This window comes from Paroedura picta, chromosome 5 (genome assembly GCF_049243985.1).
Source record: "Paroedura picta isolate Pp20150507F chromosome 5, Ppicta_v3.0, whole genome shotgun sequence".
Classification (NCBI taxonomy): Eukaryota; Metazoa; Chordata; class Lepidosauria; order Squamata; family Gekkonidae; genus Paroedura; species Paroedura picta.
In genome coordinates, this window is record NC_135373.1 from 35,878,084 (window position 1) to 35,899,712 (window position 21,629).

A 21,629-nucleotide genomic window follows, 5' to 3' on the forward strand; every position below is an offset into this window, starting at 1 on the left:
CCACACTGCAAGGTTTCTCCTCAGTTGCTTGCAGGCCGGATAAGAGCCTTGGATGGATGATTGACATGTCTGGTTTAGAGGGTAACCTAGGCAAAGGGCAGTATTTGGAGATAAGCTTTTAAAAATTGGCCACATCATACCGAGAGCTGGAGTAGTAGTTGGTGTGTTGGACTTGGATAAGATTCATATTCCAGCTTACTGGGTAACCTTCAGCCAATGGCACGTACTCTGCTTAACCTACCTCACAGGGGTGTCATGAGGATAAAATGGAAGAAAGGAAAAAGTGCGCTCCAGGCTTCTTTTGGTCCCCGTAGAAGAAAATGGAGTATAAATTAGTTAAGTATAGTATTGTAGGATTGAGGCTGTGTATCTCTTTGGAAGCTCTGTGCCAACTTCTCTCTCTCTTTCTCCAGGACTACACCTGGGAAGACCATGGCTATTCCCTCATCAATCGCTTGTATCCTGATGTGGGGCAGCTGCTAGATGAGAAGTTCCAGGTAGTTTACAACCTGACATACAACACGATAGCCATGCATAGCGGTGTGGACACTTCTATGCTCCGGAGAGCTATCTGGAATTATGTTCACTGCGTCTTTGGCATTCGGTAGGTCATTTAGCCTGCGGTGTCCTATCCATGCAAGCTCACTTGGAGACCTACTGCATAGGATTAGGGATGGAGTGCTATTGTGTCCCTTCTGCTGAGAGCCTATCTAGATGCCCAGGTGCGCTTGGAGAGTTCCGTGCTTGGGTCTTAGTTCTCAGGAGTGTGTTAGGGCCCAATTCATGTTTGGACTATGCGGGGAGAAGGAATTTTCGTTCCCTCCCTCATGTTATTTTTTCCCAACCTGAAACTGCCATGGAGCACAACTTTTCCCCCACTGGGAGAACTTATGTACAGCCCATCACAAATACTCTCCTTTGGGGCGACTAGTAACTCCCAGGGGGCATTTAGGCCAAATCTCCAAATCTGGACTAGTCATTTGGATTTGGCTGATTTGATTCCACTCGAATCCAAAAAGTAACATTTCTTTCCTGTGCACATCCCTAGTAAGCAACCCTTAGGACACAGTTGTACTTTTAGGATAAACAGGAAGATTATGACAGACTAGGGAGAGGCAATGACTCAGTGGACGAGCCTCTGCTTGACGTGTAGAAGGTCTCAGATTCAATCCCTGGCAACTGTAGTTAAAACAAGCAGGTGGTATGTGATAGGAAAGACTCTACCTAACACACTGGAAAGCCACTCCCTGTCAAAATGGACAGTATTGGAGACCTCCAAGAAAAACTAGGGTCATGATTTGGGGGCAGGCAGTGGCAAACTACCTCCGATTGTCTCTTGTCTGGCTGCCAGACAATCCTACAATTGTAGGATCTCCTGGGGACTCTGCTTACATGCCATGCCATAAATAAATAGTACAAGGCAACTTCATGCATGAGTGACCTTAGCTCACAAGGGCAAGGAAAGATCTCATTCAGAGACCATAGAAAGCTGATACCCGACTTGGGAGACCAAAGATCAGATTGAGCATCATCCCCCCGCCCCCAGCGGGAGCTTTCGGCATAACGTAGGGCCTGCAAAACAGAGCTCTTCCACCAGGTCTATGGTTGAGGCCAGTGCAGCTAGGGAGATCTGCATGGCCCCCCTTCCAGGAGAGCTGTATGAGTGGTGGTTTGCAAGTTCCATCTGTGCCTCTGTTCTCACCCATCCCTCTAGGAGATGTTTACTGGGGGGAATGAGAATAGTGCATTTTTCTGCTGTATCTTTATCATTTTCTTTTGATTAATGAATTATGCTGTTTTTATGTCTGGGGTTTTAATGGGGGTTTTATGGGGTTTTTATTCAGACACATGTAACCCACCATGAGCTGTCTGGGAGTGGCGGGCAATAAATCGAATCAAATAAATAAGGTAGCATCCTAAATTCACGTTGTCTACACTTTCCCAGGTATGATGATTATGACTACAGGGAAGTGAACCAGCTCCTGGAACGCAGCTTGAAGATTTACATAAAAACAGTAGCCTGCTACCCAGAGAAGACCACCCGGAGAATGTACACGCAATTCTGGAGACATTTCAAGCACTCCGAGAAGGTAAAAACTTACTCACTGGTGTGTTCTAAGCTTTTGGGGAGGGGACTGGAAAGCTGGTCCTCATTTCCGTCTGCTTAGAGAAGTGTACCTCCTCCAATCTAATCACACCAAAAAGGTCGGAAAAAATCATCCCTTTATTTCCTCTCCCACATAGAAAAATTTCCACTTGAGGATCCAGAAGCAGGGTACACCTGTTCAAACCACCTTCCCACTCAGGATTTAAATGTGTATTGTTTGGTGTGCCGTTCAACCCTGATTGAGACCTGCAGTGGAATTGGAACAGCCGGGGCAAGGAGGAATGGGGCTGTACCACTTCAGGTTTCGAGTGGGGGCACATTTTAAAAACTCCCTCCATGTAAAAACTTTCTACAACTGAAAATTATTTAAGATCTTGGAGGCGAGAAGTAGTGATCCTTTCACTGGAAGGTTTGCCTCAGAAGGACTGAATAATATAGGCTAGATATCAGGAAAACAGTTTTTACAGTCAGAGTAGTTCAGCAGTGGAATAGGCTGCCTAAGGAGGTGGTGAGCTCCCCCTCACGGGCAGTCTTTAAGTAAAGGTTGGATACACACTTTTCTTGGATGCTTTAGGATGCTTTGGGCTGATCCTGCGTTGAGCAGGGGGTTGGACTAGATGGCCTGTATGGCCTCTTCCAACTCTATGATTCTGTGATTCTGAATTTCTCTGGCTTGTCCAAATTACACAAGTTGAAAAACCTGTATGCCAGTGGTTCTCAACCTTCCTAATGCCTTCCTAATGACCCTTTAATACAGTTCCTCATGTTGTGGTGACCCCCAACCATAAAATTATGCAAGTGCCCTTTCCCAGAAATTAAACTGAAAATGACTAATGGCATGAAGATCCTATGTTCATTATTGAATATAAATTGTATATAAATTGGCGGGTGCCTTCAGGAGGAGTGGCAACCCCCCCCTGACCCCCAGGTTGAGAACCATTGCTTGTATAATTTCTCATATGTCAAAGGAAAGGACATCACTAATCTGGTTGTCAAATATGCCCCAGAGAGGACATCTTAGAAACTTCTCTTCTACCATGTGAAAATATTGCTTGGCTACGTTCTGACGTCCAGGGTTGCCTGCATACCTTTTGCAGTCACAATAGCTAGAAATAAATAAGCAGGGAGGTCTCAGGGAGTTGAATTCAGCACTCCCATAGAATTACACCATACGCCGAGCCCTTGGACTGAGAGATGTCTGTGCATTACTTCAGTCTCCCTCAGGTTATTGTATTTTTATATATAATAAATAGTATCATAAAATTCCATTGTGTTTATCTGCCTTTCTTCCATCATGGGAATTTATAGAGGAATCCTGTCCAGGCCTGGACCAAATCCAGCCCTGCTGAGCTTCAGCAAACAATATGTGCCTTCCAGCCACCCCCTTGTGATCTAGTAAAGAATGTCTCCCTGAAATAGCCCAGATAATCTTTATTTGCTTGTAGCAAAGGGGAGAACAATCGCTTGCTTGCTTGCTTTGCTTTGATTTCAAGTCACACCGGTAGGGTTTTCATTGCAAAAGAGGATCAGAGGTGGTTTGCCACTGCCTACCTCTGGATAGAAACCCTAGACTTACCCAGTGGTTGCCCATTCAAGTATTAACTAGGGCCCTCCCTACTTAGCTTCCGAGAGCTGATGTGATTGGCCTAGCCTGGCCTATCCACGTCAGGGCATTTGTTTGCAGTGGAGTAAAGAATCGCCCTCATGTAGGGGGAGTGGACAGAGAAACCATCTTTAGAATCATAGAGTTGGAAGGGACCTCCAGGGTCATCTAGTCCAACCCCCTGCACAATGCAGGAACTCACAATTACCTGCCCACCCACAGTGACCCCAATTTCATGCCCAAGTGATCCTCCCACCAAAAAGAATCCAGCCTGGCCTCAAGGAAAGTCACCAACCACCCCACTGTGGCAATCAGCAACTTTAGCCCAGTTTTCTAGCCTATCAAGATCATCCTGTATTCTGGTTCTGTCTTTTGGTATGTTTGCTACCCCTCCCAGTTTAGTGTCACCTGCAAATTTAATAACGACCCCCTCTATTCCTTCATCCAAATCATTTATAAATACGTTGAACAACATCTTTGTGCATGGCTCTTTGGGTTTTCCCTTTCCACTTACAGCGTATCTCTCCTTCTCCATCTCGCAGGTACACATCAATCTACTTCTCCTGGAAGCCCGCATGCAGGCCGCCCTGCTCTATGCCCTGCGTGCCATCACCCGCTACATGACTTGATGGGACCGTCCCCTCTCTCACCCTGCAAGGGACAGACCGACTGGAGGGCGGGGAAGTTTTTTTACTAGCCATTCGTTTGCAGAAGGCATCGCAAAAAGACCTTGCCTCGCTTCTCTCTCTGGTCCTCAGAAGATGAGCGTGTTGTTTGAAGGGGACCTCCTGCCAAGAGACTTGCCGAGGGGGGTGGGTTGTTGGGAGAAGTCCAGACTGTGATGGAAAACGACTGTGGCATGTTCCAGCTGCCTTAGCTGAGCCATTGGTGGTTTGCTGCATGGCTTGCAGGGTCCATCTCCGGCCAGCATAGGTGCTCAGGGTTCCACGGTGTTGGCTTTGTTCTGGAATCCGGGAAGAGAGGTTTGCGAAGCCCTTGGTTGGCCCAGGACGTGTTTAAATAGGTGGGAGCCTTCTCCTGCCCCCCCTCCCAAAAAGCTGATTAGTGCAATGAATGTCTAGTCTTCTGGTTGCATCTTTTTTTGCAAAGATGATACCACCCAGCCACCTCGGGAAAAGATTGGGTGAACCAAAGAGATCTATCTGCTGTGACAAAAAGCGTGTTTTCTTTCTTTGCAGCCTGTACACCTGCTGCCAGTCTTGGAAAGTTAGAGCGGATCACCAGTGTGTCTCTTTGCAAACTTGATGATTGTTTAAAAGTTGGGTAGGGAGGGGCGGGGGGAGCAAGTGGAATGTTGCATTCTGCTGTAGCTGGTGATCACACTACGTTTCTGATTTTAGGGCACCCAGCTTTTTTCACTCCAGAGGCTGTCCTTATTTTGCATAGACACTTCAGTCTCCTTGCTCTGGGAGGATAGCTCGAGAAGGAATGTAAGGCTGGGGAGAAAGTGGGCCAGATTTTTTGGAGGTTTTTGTCATGTGAAAACTGGGAAAGGTGCTTTTCTAGGCCAGGGGTGGGGAATTCTACAGGCGGATTTTCTTCAGGTCTGGAGCATGCAGATCTCCCATTTCTGGAGGGAGTATCCATTCATGCCCTGTGAGGGCATGTGAATTTGAGTTCAAAATGTCCCTCCATTTCAAAACATCCAGCAAGATGTCAGTGCATGTTTCATTCTTTCACATTCTTGACTTGAGGGCTTTAGCCCTTTTTACTCGAGGGGTAAAATCCTCCTCTGTGGGAGAGCAGAAATATGGGTGGAAATGGAAGAGCATTCATCTTCCCTTCCTTCCTCTAATGATAGCTGTGCTGCCCGTTTAGGTGTCTTCACAGGTACTCATCCTGTTATCTTTAAACAAAGGAGAACTCCTACCTGGAATGTATGTTAGGTGTAGAAATTGGCATATACAAAATGAGCCCACTGGCATTACAACAGCAGCCAAATCTCTGCGGACATGGCTAGAGGTTCGGGGAGGGAAGGCTGTGCCATTGGCATTTTGCCAAAGGCCAAACCTACTTCAGTGGTGCTTGCTATTGCTCTCGGTATAAAGTCTGACCAGGTGTCTGACTTTGGGAACTGCTTAGAGCAAACATGCCCCAGGGCTCACTGTTGTGCCATGAAGGATTTGGGCCATGTTCCACTCTTCTGATTTGGTTAAGCGTCCATCCTGTGCTAAAAGCCCCCCTCCCCATTAACCCATCCTGCTTGTGAATGAAGGTAGAGAGTTCTTTTAGGGCTTAAAGATGAATATGACTTCTACCCAAGAACCAACTAACTTCTGTTCTGGTTCTAGCACACTTCAGTCTCTCTTCTGTCTTTCTAAGGAGGCTTCCGGCCCAGGGGCTTATCCAATTATGCCTGCTGTTAAACTGAAACTATTACAATCCGCATTAGGGTATGCTACCTCCTCCCCTCCCCGGTCTAATTTCTCCTGCCACAAAAACTGGCTATCAAACAGCTACCCAAAAGGGTATCTTAAGAGGGGTTTGAAGCTGAGTCCCTGAATATTTTTCCAGGAGTTTAGTTGGACAGATGACTTTTGGGTGTTTATTCACTTGTTTCCTTCCTTTTGAAAAAGAAAGTCCCTGGAATCGTGATTGAACAGGGCCCCTTAAGAGATGGCAAAAGAAATCTGTGTGCTCCAGCTGCAGCTCCCAGTTACCCTGGGATGGAAGAAACATCAGGTTGTGTTATTTGTCTGGTTCACTGTGGCTTGGATCTTCTTCCATCTGCAAAGCAGAGGAAGGAGTCCCCCTTCCCATCCCAGGCTGCAGATTCCTGATTTGTGCTCCGTGGTGTTCCTTGAGAGTCTACTGACCCACAGGAGCAAATTTGGGGAGGGGAGGCGACCTAAGAGTCTGCAAAAGCCAGGAAGCCTCTAGCATGACTGCTTGCGTGGCTCAGAATCCTGTCTTAGGCTTAAGGCCTTAAGAGAATGTATACCTCCTTGCATCGCAATGCTAGACTTAATGCCTTTCTTGCTATGAAACAGTGGGGACACACCCTGTAAAACTTCTTAAATTTCTCTCCCTTCCCCCATTTTCAGAGGGGAACTCAAGTCAAGGTTTGTGTTACTGTGCAACAGCCCAATGCTTGGCAGCTTTGCAGAATAAGCCTCCTCAACTCCCCAGCTTCTGAAAGGGGATTTTTTTTTCTCTAAGCTCACAGCAGTATTATACGATCAGGCGACAAGGGCACTATGAAATCCAAAGGCCAGCTTGTCTCATAACCAGGCTGAGCTGGCCTCACCTCCTCAAGCTGGTTTCGATGATTGTTTCTGTCCTCTGCCAAGTTCTGATTTTTCTCCTCCTAAGCTAATACATTTTCTACCCATTTTGCACAGTATGGATGGCCTTGTTATCCTCCCAGTCCTTTTGTTGTTGTTGTTATATGTTCAATTCTGACAGTTCTTTTGTGTGTGTGTGTGTGAGCGTGAGACAAGCCCATTTCTCTATTGACCTTGAGCGAGGAAGGATCGGCCCTTTATAAGCAAAGGAGAAGGGAGGCCAGGGTCACGGGACACCTGCATCTCTGGTCTAGTGTGGCTGCTACATTTCACACTTGCCCTCAGGTTTCTTTGGCCATCTGGCTCCCTCCCTCCCCAGTGGAACAGTCAAAGACTGTCTCTGCATTGTCTCAGCTGCACCTTCACTCTGTATAAGTTATAATGTGTTTTTTTTATGTATTTACTCTTGTGACTTTGCTACCAATTCTTTTGTTGAGAAATAAAATTGCCTTTTGTTTTCCAAAGATGGCTTCTTTTCCTACAGTTATTTAAAGATCCGTTTAGCGCTTTCACTCCCCTGCTGTGGCTTTATCAAGTTGTTCTCCCCTCTCCCTTGCCATGCCCAAAACAGCAGCAGCCCTGGACGGTAGTTTAGACTTGGGAGTGACAAGTCCCGAGGTCACCCAGCATGCTTGTAAAGTGGAGTTTCAAACTTTGGAGCTTCTAGAATCCTGGCCTAACACTTCAAGGCCTATACCAAGTTGGCTGCAGGTGCTGGGGAGGGGTTAAAATAGGGTTGCCGGGTCCTTGCTGGCAACCAGCAGGGGATGGGGAGATAGGGTTGCCAGCTCCAGGCTGGGCAATTCCTGGAGATTTGGGGATGGAGCCTGGGGAGGACAGGGACCTTGGGGAGGGGGCAAAATGCCATAGAATCCACCTTTTTTTTAAACTAGGGGAAGGGATCTTGGTAGTCTGGAAATGAGCTGTAAGTTTGGGGGATCACCAGGCCCCACCTGGAAGCTGGCATCTCTAAGTTAAAAGTTTGCTTTCACACGCTAGAATCCATGGAGAGAGATTCAGCTGACTTGTTTTCACAAACTAGAATCCATGGAGATATAATCAAGTGGTTACCCGTGTTGGTCTGAAGTAGCACTCCATTTCTGTGGAATCCATGGAGTCCCACATTGTGTTTTTCATTGCTCTCCTGTATCTAAGTGGTTCTGGGTGGACTAGAGAATTAGATAGCCTTGTCCCCATAACAACCCTGCTAGAATGCAGCCTCTGATCCACGTGTGTTTGCAAAGGGCTGCCGCATCTGGTCTCTCACCAGTATGAGCCAGTCAGCCTCATATCAGCATCCTGTCCCTGCTTGGCCTCTGGACCTTGTCAGTCTCATATTTTTTTAAAATTTAACTGGAGTTTAATGGAAAGCTAGCCCAAGGATATGCCGTGTTGGTCCACTGCAACCAAACAAAGATTCAGGTGGACAACCATGCTGGTCTGAAGTAGCAGAACAATTTGAGTCCAATGGCACCTTTGAGATCAATCAAGTTTTATTCCAGGTGTGAGTTTTCGTGCGCAGGCATACTTCCTCGGGCAATGAAACAGAAATCTTATATATAGGGAGAGTACATTAGCAGTAAATTAGTAAACAGCATCATGAAGAGATCCAACAAATATGCAGTATAATGAAGGTGTTTGGCAGAATCTTGCTAGAATAACAAGCTGAGTTTATCAGTCCTTTGGGTTTAATTCCTGTTCACAAAAAACATAAGGGGAATAAAAATATTAAGGTTAGTGATTCAAGGCAGATGCTTTCCCAGCTGTGAAACAGAGTCCATTTTAATTCTTGGAACTCAAATGTTGTTTTGCAACTAAACAAGTTTTTCTCTAAAAAATCCAGATAGCTGTGTCCGGCTTTTCCTCCCAATGGGAACCCGATTGTAGCCCCAAAAAGGCTTTTTTCTGCACCTGAGAGGACCCACACAGCCTCCTGTGATTTGGGGAAATTAGGTTTGTTTTTAAACTATTAAACCTTATCAGTTTGCAGGTGTTCTGATTTCTTTGCCTTGAGGTAAGTTTTGTGGTAAGCAAGCTGAATATGAAGGTCACTGAGGTAGGATTTGTATATAACACAGAAAAGTTTATTGATTTACAGGTTGGTTTCAAAAAAGGAGATCAGTAGTACAGGCCTCCAGATAACTGGAGGCTGGCTGAGGCAAGTAATTTTAAACAAGTAGCTTCAGAGTGTGTGATGTGAGTTTTCTTTAATGCTTTCAGGCACAGACAGTTGTTTACTGACTAGCCACAGGACTGGATCCTCTCAGGATTCCACCCATACCATCCTGCCCCTTTCCAAGAATCAGAATAAATGGTACAAAGTCTGCTCCTCATCAGAGCCAGCCAAACAATTGGGTATTCTCTTCTCTCAGAGGTAGTTGGACTGCTTTGCCACACTACCAGGCAGAGTGACTCTTCAAAATGTCTACCAAAGCAGACCTCTATCACTGCTCAGTCCTGGAGACACATCTGACCTCTCCTCTGCTGTGCTTCCCTCAAAAAAAACATTCCATTCCCCTTCTGAAAAGAGATTGGATGCTGGAACAGGATCACATCGGCCCACCTGATTGGCTGTTTCTCCCTTCCGCCTCTTGCTGAACAACATTGTTCTCTCTGCTTCCATTTTACCCTTGAAATATCAACCCTGTGAGGGAAGGTTAGGGGCAGAATTACTAGACCAAAGTCACCCGGTGAGCTTGAAAGGCAGAAAGGGGAATTGAGCCTGGGTTTCCCGGATACTTAATTTGGATACTGTCACCAAACTGTCTTCTTGTGACAGACAAAAGGCTGACAAATTTGTGGTAGAAGTTGTCATGAGCTGGATCTTGTATGCAAAACAAAACACTGGAACTTACTTGAAGGTTTCTTCTCTTCCAAACTGGTTAGATAACGCCCCAGACAATGCTACAAAATTTGTGTGGACTATTGGTTCAGATAAAGGTAAAGGTATCCCCTGTGCAAGCACTGGGTCATGTCTGACCCTTTAGGCTGGGAGTTTGATCCCAGCAGATGGCTCAAGGTTGACTCAGCCTTCCATCCTTCCGAGGTCGGTAAAATGAGTACCCAGCTGCTTGCTGGGGGGTAAACGGTAATGACTGGGGAAGGCACTGGCAAGCCACCCCATATTGAGTCTGCCATGAAAACGCTAGAGGGCGTCACCCCAAGGCACAAAGGAAGGATCCCGCCTGAGTACCACAGGGAACTTGTGAAATATACACAATTCCTGGCCCATAAACCGCCTAATTCAGAAATCCGTCTTGCAGAAGACATCTCTGCAAGAATGGCTTCCAAGAAGGAGGTTTGCTCAAGACCTGGAATCGTTTAGAAATGTTCCCAGTAGGCAACCTATGCCTAATAGGAAGGAGCAGTTGTATGGTTCCTTTAATGGGAAGCCCAATGTGCTTATGGGAACGAAAATTCAGCAGACTTTTGGGGTCCTATATAGTGAGCAGTGCTACAACCTGTCTTTTAAGGTATCCAGTCTTAGAACCTGATTCCAACCTTCATGTAGAAAAGGTATAATGTCTTTGTGAGTAGGTTGCAGTGGACTCAGCTTTTGGGTACTGAACCAGTTTTGGATATCTGCAACGTATGATTTTAGAGATGACTGGAAAAAGGTTTTCTGGACTGCCCCATGATGTAAAGTACTTAACTTGGAAGGCCTAAACCTCCTAAACCTGCCAGTTCTCCAAAATCCCACCCTTATCGTAACCTGAGTGCATATTCACGTGTCTTGTAAAATAGCGATCCCCAACCTGTGGGCTGCAGACCACATGTGGTCCTTCGACTAATTGGAGGTGGGCCCCGAAGGACACCTTCTCCCACCCCGCCCCTTTACTTCATCCCCCCCCAGCCCTTTACAACACACTTCATTGTTGTGGCGTGTCTGTATCTTATTTTGAAGGAATGTTTAAACATTACCATAGCAATCAGAGAGCGCTAGGGCAGTGGTTGAGAGTAGAGGAGTAAACTACCCCCCCACCGGGCCTCAGTAAAAGGCATTGAGTGGTCCCCGGCGCTGAGTGGTCCCCGGTGAGTGGTCCCCGTCATTGAGTGGTCCCCGGTGATAAAAAGGTTGGGGACCACTGTTGTAGAATATATCACTACATTTTGGAGAATAAATCTTTTAATGGGGGGCTCCAAGAGAGTTATACTTGGACATTTTTTGTAAGTTGGGAGCCTCTTTCTTTATATTTGTTATCACCTTATAGTCCCCATTACAATATTAGGAAGATCCCGAAACATGTTCGTTTTTTTGATATCAGGTCATTTATCCATGTGTCAATATGCTCTGGATTTGTGCAGTAGTGTGAGACTAATATTGATGTTTTTAACATTTTAAATGTGCACATGAATGGAATAAATATTAGTATTTTAATATTTAGTATAGTCTTCTGCTGCTCAGCCTCTGAGGATCCTAGCTTGTATACACAAGTTGGCTTATTTTGTTCCCTCTTTTGTTGTTCTCTGAAATAAAGACATCGGCTTACAGTCATTTTCAGTCCAATTTCCTGCTCAGGATGCAGGAAAAGAATTTGGGAAGTTGTCTTGAGTTCCATGTGGTCCAGTCATGCTCCCATCCATTGCGCTACACCCCTTTGTTGTATGGCCATATTAAGATCTGTGTTGCCTGGTGATCAGTTGTGAGAACTCCAAGCCTCACTGGGAAGATGGGAACACAAATCACAGCATGAAAGCTTCCATTTTGCTATGGGGGGGAGGCTTTCTTTACCAGGAGATGGTGGTAGGAAACAAATGCTTTCATTGGCTAAAGAGCTATTTGCAGAGGTGTTTTGAGCGCCCGAGGATTCTCTGCTGCTGGCAAGAACTGCTTACTCTCAACTTTGGGAGTGTCTTTGCAATAACAACTTTTATCAGCAGGGAGCAGAGGCGGGTGTTCAGGATTGCAACAGAAAGCTTAGCTGTTTCAACAGAGATAAGAACAGTAGGCAGTGGCATTTCATGCTGCTTGCTGTGGCACCGGCTGCTGCCAGTTGGCCCCTGCTGTGAATGCACATCTGGGGAGCATCTCCCTGTCTCCTGCTGTTCTGCTCCAGAGTTTGAAGGCTTCCTTCCAGCCTCTGGCTAGTTTGTTTCATTTAGCATCTGAGAGACTTTTGGACCAGATATGGTTTCAACTGGATGCCTTCCATTTCTGCTTCACTCTCTCAGTATGTCAGGGGTACAGCAGTCCCCTACTAGACAGTCATGTTCTATCCCCACTAAACTCAGCTAAGTATGCAATGAAATGCAGACAAACAATACCCTGGTCTGAAAAATGTGTTTTTCTCTCCACCCCTGGTGGTCAAAAAATATTCCACCTGATGAAGAGTTTCTGAGAACTTCAAAATTTGTAGACAGTGCTATTTGGGTTGGCCTTAACTGAAGATATTCCATGGATTTGGATTATGGATCCTACTCCGAATTTTGACATTTTAGGGAAGGGATTCCAAAGGTGACAGATGTCAGAAGCTAAGCAGGGTTGGCCCTGGTTAGTGTTTGGATGGGAGACCACCAAGAAATATGGGGGTCACCAAACAGAGACAGGCGATGGCAAACTGATCTTTGCTAGTCTCTTACCTTGAAAATCTCACAGGGTCACCGTAAGTCAACTGTGACTAGATGGCAAAACAAAACAAAAAGGTCAAAGTTGAATGTTGGATTACCACTTACTGCTGGTTCCACACTGGGCTTGGGAAGCAAGGAGGCAGTTAACCTTTATATAGTAAGAGGCAACATCATCGGGAGGCCCTGCTGGGTTGACCACTGAGATGCTGAATTAGAGGAACCACCTAGTATGATCTAGCAGTCTTACTCTGGGGAGTCTGAATATGTTGAGATGATACTAAAACTCCAACGGTGATGAGTTCATCAAGGGCAGCCAAGTCTTCCTAATCACCTGTCAACAGGTATTGTTTGCCTGTGTTAAAAAGGTTGCTGCTGACAGAGCAGGTACCTGCTGGAAGGTTCAAACTGCTTGGTGGCTTGCATGCTAGCTGTCATGTGAGTCTGCCCTTGGCATGCTCTGATACTCTTGGCACTAGAGAAAGGTGAGGTTCTCAATCGTCAGATGGTTTGTTGCATGCTTAAAGGAGATAATATGCAAGCTGGGATTCAAAGAGAAGAGGAATAGCTTAGTGTTGCCTGTTTTTTTTTGGGTTAGGGACAAAGGTTCAGCGCCTGAATTTGACTTTAAAAAATTGACTTTTATGCATTGGTCTTTCCAATCACTTTTGCCCTGCATTCCCCTTGGATGTATTTTCTTCTTCTGCATTCCAACTCACTTTCATTTTGCAGGTGGGTCAGGTTTTTATTTTGCTCCTGCATGGATTTTACTCCTGTCAGTGCCCAGTTTGTTTTCAATCCACTTTGTTTTCAATCCACTTATGTCCATTTCTTTAAAAAGTCCTATTGCCCCAGTTTGCCCACTGCAGACTGGGAAGTTCCTCCCTCACAAATCCTGGCCTCCTCAGGCTCCAACCCCAAAATCAGCGATTTTCCCAACCCAGAGCTGGCAACCCTATCACCAGATGACTTCGAACAGTCCCATCCTCTCAGCCTAATCACACACCTGTTGTCAGGAGAAAACTGATGATGACAACAATGTCGTAAGTTGCTTCTGGCAGAAAAGTGGGGTATAAATATCTACAGAATACTAGCATTCTGATCCTCCCCTCTTTATTTCTACGGCCTCACAACCAGAACTGGTCATGTTGCAGGCAGAAGCAAGAGCAACTGTGCTTTTACAAAAGCTGAATAATTATTTATTTGCAGCTGAATTTTAATGTGCGAAATGGCAAAATCCACGATCGTTCAGGGTGTGAGTTGTAATGACAAAATGCATTCACCACCCGGGGTTCAGGCACATCCATAAAGCTATCTTGCTACTCTGATCTAATCAAACTGCTCTGCAGGTGGGAGGCAAGGGAGGTTGACTCCCCACACTGCCGGTTGCATGGAGAGAGCCTTCTGTTTGGCTCCCTGCAAAGGAGCTCAAGGTCTCCTTGGCAGCACAGGATTTCTCTATCCCCCCCTCCCCCAGTTGCCTGGGGTGATAAGAGCACTGCAGGAAGGACTGTTTGCTGAGGATATCTGCTCTGAGTTACTCATCAACCTTTGTGAAGAACCCCTGCGCAGGCCACCACAGGTGTGAGGCAGCTACTGGCAGGGATGGGAGAGAGCACACAGCACGGTCGAATCAGCAGCGTTATTTATGTGAGGGAAGAGGTGTGGGGTTTTAAGATATGCAACCTACAGGTTGTCAGACTGTGGGTCTTAATGGTTGCTTAGGATATGTCAGGAAGTTGTAGCTCACTAAGAGCTAGTGTGATATAGTGGCTTCTAAGGTTGACAGTCTCCCAGGTGGCAGAGGTTGTTTTCCCTGGAGCAAATTTATGTTTTTTGGTGGGAATATATTATATTAAAACCCAGTGAGGACCCCTTCGTTCCCTCCCCAAATCCTGCCCTTCTTAGGCTTCACTTTCAAAATTTCAGAGGATTTCCCAGGCTGGAGTTGGCATCCTTGGTTAGGCCAGATTAACCTTTTTCAACTTCTTGATTGTGGAGAAACACCTGAAATCTTTTTCAGGCTTTGTGGACCCCCAGAAGTGGTGGCATGCTCCTTCAGAGAAGAAGGCGCAGAAGTAAAATGTGGGAGCCAGCCACTCAATCCATCAATTGATCAATCATTTAACGTTTCCATTGTGGAGCAAGAGATTAGGCCTGTAGGGGAAGGGCTCCAGGAAGGTCTTGTGATGTCTGTCAGCGGCTGTCCACACTTCTGGGGAAGGCCATGTAACTTCTGGGGAGCTCCAGAAATGTGATGTGGGTTAAGTGCTGTCAAGAGGCTTCCGACTTATGGTGATCCTACGAATTAATTGTCCCCAAAATGTCCTGTCATTGACAGCCATGTTCAGGTGTGCCAAATTGAGGGCTTTTGCCATTTTAAATAGTTTTTAAAATGTTTGATTTATAACTGTTTTTATTGTTTGATATTTGTACACTGTCATGATTTGCTGGATTTTGATTTTGACCCAGCTTGGTGTAGTGGTTGGGAATGCAGACTTCCAATCAGGTGAGACTGGTTCGATTCCATGCTCCCGCACACGCAACCAGCTGGGTGACCTTGGGCTCACCACGGCAATGAAGCTGTTCTGACCGAGCAGTAATATCTGGGCTCTCTCAGCCTCACCTCCCTCACAGGGTGCCTGTTGTGGGGAGAGGAAAGGGAAGGTGAATGTAAGCCCCTTTGAGACTCCTTGGAGTAGAGAAAAGCAGCATACAAGAACCAATTCTCTTCTTCTTCAATAATATCAGGGCTCTCTCAGCCTCACCTCCTTCACAGGGGGTCTGTTGTGGGGAGAGGAAAGGGAAGGTGACTGTAAGCTGCTTTGAGACTCCTTCAGGTAGAGGAAAGCAGCATATAAGAATCAACTCTTCTTCTTCTAAAGTAATATCAAGGCTCTCTCAGTCACCTCCCTCCCAGGGTGTCTGTTCTGGGGAGAGGAAAGGGAAAGGCGACTGTAAGCCACTTTGAGCCTCCTTTGGGTAGAGAAAAGCGGCATATAAGAACCAACTCTTCTACTTCTAATCCTTGCTTGTCTTGAAAATCCTACAGGGTGGCCAGGAGTCGGCTGTGATATCTTCTATTACCAGCACTCTAGTCAAAAGCTCTTGTTGTGGGATATCGGATCTGATTCCCTTATAGGAATCATCCAGTGCAGCCAGGCTCAAGGGAGAACAGCAAGTCAATTTCTGCTGATTAGGCACACTAATTTGCAGGCTCCAAGGTGCTACTAACTAGAGATTGTTCTTCTTTCTGGGTCAAAGAGAGGCAGATTGCCCTGCCCAAGGTTGCAGTCTGGAGCTCAAGGGTTATGTTCATTGCTGAATAAGGATATTTCTAAGGTCCTGGTTGTGTCCCCAGAATTGGGGCTAGCACAAAGGTGCTATCTAGTTCAGTATTGTCTACGCCGGTGTTTCTTCTGGGACTGTGGCTGCCAACCTTCAGGTGGGGCCTGGACACCCCCTCAGAATTTCAGCTGATCACCAGATAACTCCCCTTGGAGAACATGGCTGCTTGGGAAGCTACACTGTATATCCTGCTGAGGTCCCTCCGCTCCCCAAACCATGCCCTCCCCAATTTTTTAGGCACTTCCTAACCTGGAGTTGACAAATCATTGTGTTGTGGTGGGTAGACGAGCATTTGGGAGCTGCAGGTTCAAATCCCCAGTCTGCCATGGAAGCTTGATGGGTGACCCTGGACCAGTTGCTCTTTCTCAGCCATATTTTAAGTGATGGAGTATGCAAGATCTGCAGTGTGCATGTTTTAAAAACATAGGAAGAAAATATTGCAGGGGGCATTGCAGGAGATGTACATTTAGCATAGTTGGAATAGAAACCTCTTGGGATTTTTCCTCCAGTTTTTGGAGCCTTCCTCCTCCTCTGAGCTCATTTCTTCCCTGCTTGCCTAAACAACAGACAGAATAAACAACTGAATAGGGCAGTCAGACAGTTAAGCCTCACTCTTCCTAAATAACCCTATTTTATAAGCAGCTTGGTGCTGCACCCCTCTCTCTCATATTTAAATTCTGCCACCAGTAAGTAGCTTTGGGTCCCCCCTAGGGAGAAAAGCAGGAAATAAACATCTCATTTAAAATAATTTTAATAGCAAGGAGCGAACATGGGAACTTCTGCATGCAAAGCTTCTACTACTCTGTCACTGAGCCTACCTCCTTTCTTTGTGTCCTCTTCTCCTTGGACTTCCTTTAGGGAGTACAATTTCCCTAGGCTTTCTTCTCCTCTGAAACCCTGTGCCCTCAGAAATCTCAGGAGTGGGGAGGATAAATAATTGTGCCCCATTTACTCTGGAGCACAACCTGGCCCAGGGAATCAAACACTGCTGAACTTCAGAGACCAATGGTGCTCTGGCCAGTCATGAAAGCAACATGAGCGGATGTCGTGTCTTTTTGCCACAGAGTGATCAGGCATGTTTTCAAGATGTTTTCAGAAAGCCATGTGGAGTAGTGGTTACAGTGTTGGGCTAGAATTTGGGAGACCCAGGTTGGAATCCTACTCAGCCATGGATGTTCACTGGGCTACCTTAGGCCAGTCACACAATGTCAACCTATCCTACATCACAGGGTTGTTGTGAGGATAAACAGAAGGAGAGGAGAATGATGTGAGCTGCTTTGGGTCCCCATTAAGGAGAAAAGCTGAATATAAACAAAGTAACCCAACAAATACGGAATAAATAGGAGCAATATGTCCAGGTGATTGAAACATGACCTTCCTTCCTTTTTATTTAAAATTATTATTTCTTTCTGGGCTCACATCAGCTGATATGATATGTTGTCCTGCGTCCACCTATGACTGTGTCTCTTATAGATGTTGACACTGGATCCTAGACGGGCAAAGATTATCAGCTGTAAAAGTAGTTCCTGTTTTTTTCCGCTGTGGGTAAACCTTTGGATGGCCTATGAACTCTCTGTACAAAAGGCTGCCTTAGGCTGAGGCCATAGAGGAGAGCTGTTCTATCCGAAAACTGCTGTAAAACACTGTTTTAAAACAATTTTCAGATAAAAAACAGATTATGTGCACCCAATGCCCTTAAATTAGACTAGAGTTATACAGAATAGAAGAGCTTACCTGTCTGGTATGTGGCAGGTGCTTAACAGATTTGATCCAACCTTTTTTGTTTGTTTCAGTCTTACCTGATTCTCTTCCCCCTCCTCCATAGCTTTTTGTTACCTGGAGATCTCCCGATCCCAGCATAAACTGAGTGGTCAAAGGACCACTTTTCTTTTTCACTAGTGGAAATGCTTGTTAGATAAAACTGGCCTCTTGGCCACAAAACGTGGCCTGTCAGTAATACAGGAGGCTGGAAATCTCCCAGAATTACCGTTGATCTCCGGGCAACAGAGTTGAGTTACCCTAGAGCAGGGATTCCCAACCAGGGATCCGCAGCCTTTCCCTTCCAGTCTGAAGGGACTTGGCCACAAGCTAGGGGTAGTCAAACTGCGGCCCTTCAGATGTCCATGGACTACAATTCCCACGAGCCCCTGCCAGCGAATGCTGGCAGGGGCTCCTGGGAATTGTAGTCCATGGACATCTGGAGGGCCGCAGTTTGACTACCCCTGAGCTAGGGAATTGGCTACCTTCGTCCGGAGGGCTCAGTGGGTATGCCATGGGTAAAAAAATCAAAAGGTGGGAGTCAGTTGTGCCGTGGTGCTGGTGGGGTTCAGGCTAAATTCTCAGCTTCTACCCTTCTTTCCATCCTTCATGAGACAAAGCCGCCATATTAATAGTAGGACAGGGGGAGGGTGCAAAAGGAGGGCAAAGAGTGTGGGTGGTGATGTCACTTCCGGTGGTGTGGCAGGGAGGCGTGGCCAGCTGAAAGCCGGAAAATTTATTTCAGGGGCTCCTTTGTAGTGGTGTGGTGGTTCAGAGCAATGGCTTCTATTCTGGAGAGCTGGATTTCATTCCCCGTTCTTCCACATGCAGCCAGCTGTGTGAGCTTGGGCCAGTCACAGTCCTGTTAGAGCTGTTTGCAAAGAACAGTTCTGTCAGAGCTCTCAACCCCACATACTTCACATCTGATGTGGGGAGAGGAAAGGAAGGTGATTATAAGCCACTTTGAGACTCCTTTGGGTAGTGAAAAGCAGGGTATAAAAACCAACTCTTCTTCTTCCTCCCCAAATCCTGCATTAGATTCCACTCCCAATTGCCAGGAATTTCCAACCCAGAGCTGGCAACCCTAATCTCTGCCCTGTGCTTGGAGAGTGTGGGGTCAGGATTGTGCAATGATGGCACTACAGTACCACTGACCCATAATTCCTTTTTATGTCTATAAAAGCAGAATGAGCAATTCAGGGTTTTCACCATCAGTTCTGGAGCTCAGCTGATTGTGTAACAGGCTGGCTGCCAACCTCGCTAGCTAAATCTTGGCAGCAAGGGAGGCAGAATTATTTTATCTAATAACTGAGTCATGACCCTCCAAGCATTTCCAACTTGTTTTTCCTACTGAACATACGCCTCCAGCTGCAAAGACCTGTTTGTAGCCCCAGCATGGCAACAAGATCCCTTTGTGCACTTTGAATGTGGCAACTAAGACTTTAGGAGCAATAAAGTCCTTTTATTTCTGCAACTGAGCTTGATTGAAGTGAGTCCCAGGGGCGATAACTAGGGAGATACACCTCTGATTGTTCTGCAGACAGCTGTTTAGGATCTGGATAAACAAGCATAGGTCATTTAAGGTGTTTGCAATATGAAGCCGTTGGACTGCAGGGTGTAATTCTGTGGATCCTGAGAACCACCAAAAAGACAAAAATGTGAGTTATAGATCAAATCAAGCCTGAACTCTCCCTAGCTGGTTGACCTTCAGTTGGTCACAGTCCTGTTAGCGTTCTTCTCACTTAGCAGTTCTGTCAGAGCTCTCTTGGCCCCACCTACCTCACATAGGGTGCCTGTTGTGGAGAGAGGAAGGGAAGACAATTGTAAGCCACTTTGAGAAGCCTTTGGGTAGAGAAAAGTAAAATACAAAAAATAGCTCTTCTCTCAGCTTTTCTGTATTTATTAAAGCATCTTCTTGACCCATCCCATCTGTAAATAGCATTTGCTGTTTACATAAAAGGTTAAGCCCTTAGTGGGCGGAGAGTGGGCGGGGCTGGTCTGGGTGAGGGGTCAATCCGAAGGTGCAGAAGCGCCTTCCGATTGGCCCCTCACCACGACAGACAGTAGTCTGTAGGGATTTTTTTAAAGTAGTGGACAGATAACTTTGAGTGGCTGAAGGAAAGTGCCCTGGTTTATTGACTGAGTTATGATGGACATTAAGGGCTTGTCGATATGGACTTTTTATGATTTTAACAACCAGCATGGGCAAGGACTCAGGGCACAAGTGGCAGTTTTCACAGATATCATGTTCCTATTAACATCCACTATGGTAACTGGGTCAGAATTTTAAGGTTGTAAGGCACTTTGGGTTTCTGTCAGGGCAAAAAAAGTAGAATGTAAGCAATTAAGCAAATATGATAAGGAATGTGATTAATTAAGACACTTTTGCACAACCAATGTTAGGATCTTATTACAGTATCATTAGAAATGTTGTTGTTGAATTCACTGTATTTAATAGAGGAGGGTTACCCACTTGGGGGACAGCCAAATCCACACAATTGGGCTACCCTTGACTAGCATGGGGGAGTTTACAAGCATGCATAAAAATCTTAATTAAAAATAATTTGAAGAGGTTTAAAAAATCAAAAAGGGAACTGCCTTCTTGTGGCAGTTATCTTCTGTGGCCAGCTGAAATACGGCTTCCAAGCCATGGTGGGAAGATTGGAGGTGGGGATATGGAGAGGCACAACATTGTCTGTACCACTGGATGAAAACCTGGAAGTGACATAGGGCAGCTGTAGGAATAACCGGAAACTCTATGGTAAAATTGCTCAATATGGCAGTGGCAAACTAGGGCTGCCAGCAAGGAGGATGGTTGCCAGTTCTCAGTTGGGAAATACCTGAAGATACTGATGTGGAGCCTGGAGAGAGACGGGTCGAGGAGATAGGGCAGGGTGAATTGCCAAAAGGTCCACCCTCCAAAGCATCCATTTTCTCCAAGGTTAATGAACTCTGTCATCTGGAGATCAATTCTAATTCTGGGAGATCTCCAGGCTGGCTACCCTAAGTGGGAGGCCACTATGGCCGAAGGCCTGGCAGCCCTACCCCAAGATATGAACTTATTTTCTATTACGTTAGCTAGGGGTAATATCAGAAGAAATTTTCATTTGTTTTGGCTGCTTTAATTTCCCCTGACTTGTAATTCTATGTTATTTGTGTTCGGTTAATAATCAACGTAACTGGCCCTGCTGTTTGTACTGATCTGCTGGGGAATTCTGCCTAATCTTATCTCCCCACCACCACCGCCATACATACCTCAGTGCCTAAATCTTTTTGGCCAGGTTACTGAGGAAGTATATGCTAACTTTTTAGCGGAACTAAGTGGTTAATGATTAGAGCAGTGGTTCTTAATCTTCTGTCCACAATCATCCATCATGTTTACAGTGTCATCATAGAATAAGCCCTCCGCCGCCCCCCCACCAGCACAAGTCAAAACTTAGGACACCAAAACAGTGTTCCAGACAAGCCAACTTTATTAGAGTTGTCAGCCTCCAAGTTGGGCCCGGAGATTTCCCACTATTACAATTGATTTCCAGACCACAGAGATCAGTTCCCCTGGGGAAAAAGGCTGTCTTGGAGGGTGATTCGATATGACATTGTACCCTGCAGAGGTCCCTCCCCTCTCTGACCTCCCCAGGCTTCACCACAAAAATTTCCCACCCAGACCTGGTAATCCTACCACTTTGTTTATATAAACATATTTATGATACATGCATACAATATACAGATTTCAAGCACATTCAGAGAGTGTCCAATGTCCTTTAGCCAACTCCCAATGTTACCTTTGATTCCTGTTTGTGGAGAGCCATCTTTTAAAAGCACCTTGATAGAGAAATTGAAGATAGGGGATTTTAACCTCAGAGTGGTGCAAATAATATAAAACAAATCACTTATGTGGGCTTTTCAGATGATTTAGGGAGGTTTTCTTTTATTTAATTTGTAC

The 21,629-nt window shown here is 45.8% G+C and overlaps 1 protein-coding gene across 3 annotated transcripts in view; it reads left to right on the top strand.

The window, feature by feature from the left end:
* SESN2 (sestrin 2) overlaps positions 1-7,479 on the top strand; it is a 57,539-nt gene extending 50,060 nt beyond the window's left edge. For all 3 annotated transcript variants that reach the window (XM_077337221.1, XM_077337220.1, XM_077337222.1), the window contains exons 8-10: positions 414-604; positions 1,946-2,090; positions 4,253-7,479. In XM_077337221.1, coding sequence (XP_077193336.1) covers positions 414-604; positions 1,946-2,090; positions 4,253-4,339 — 423 coding nt within the window. In that variant the 3' untranslated portion in view covers positions 4,340-7,479. The remainder of the gene's footprint in view (positions 1-413; positions 605-1,945; positions 2,091-4,252) is intronic.
* Positions 7,480-21,629: the final 14,150 nt, after the last annotated feature.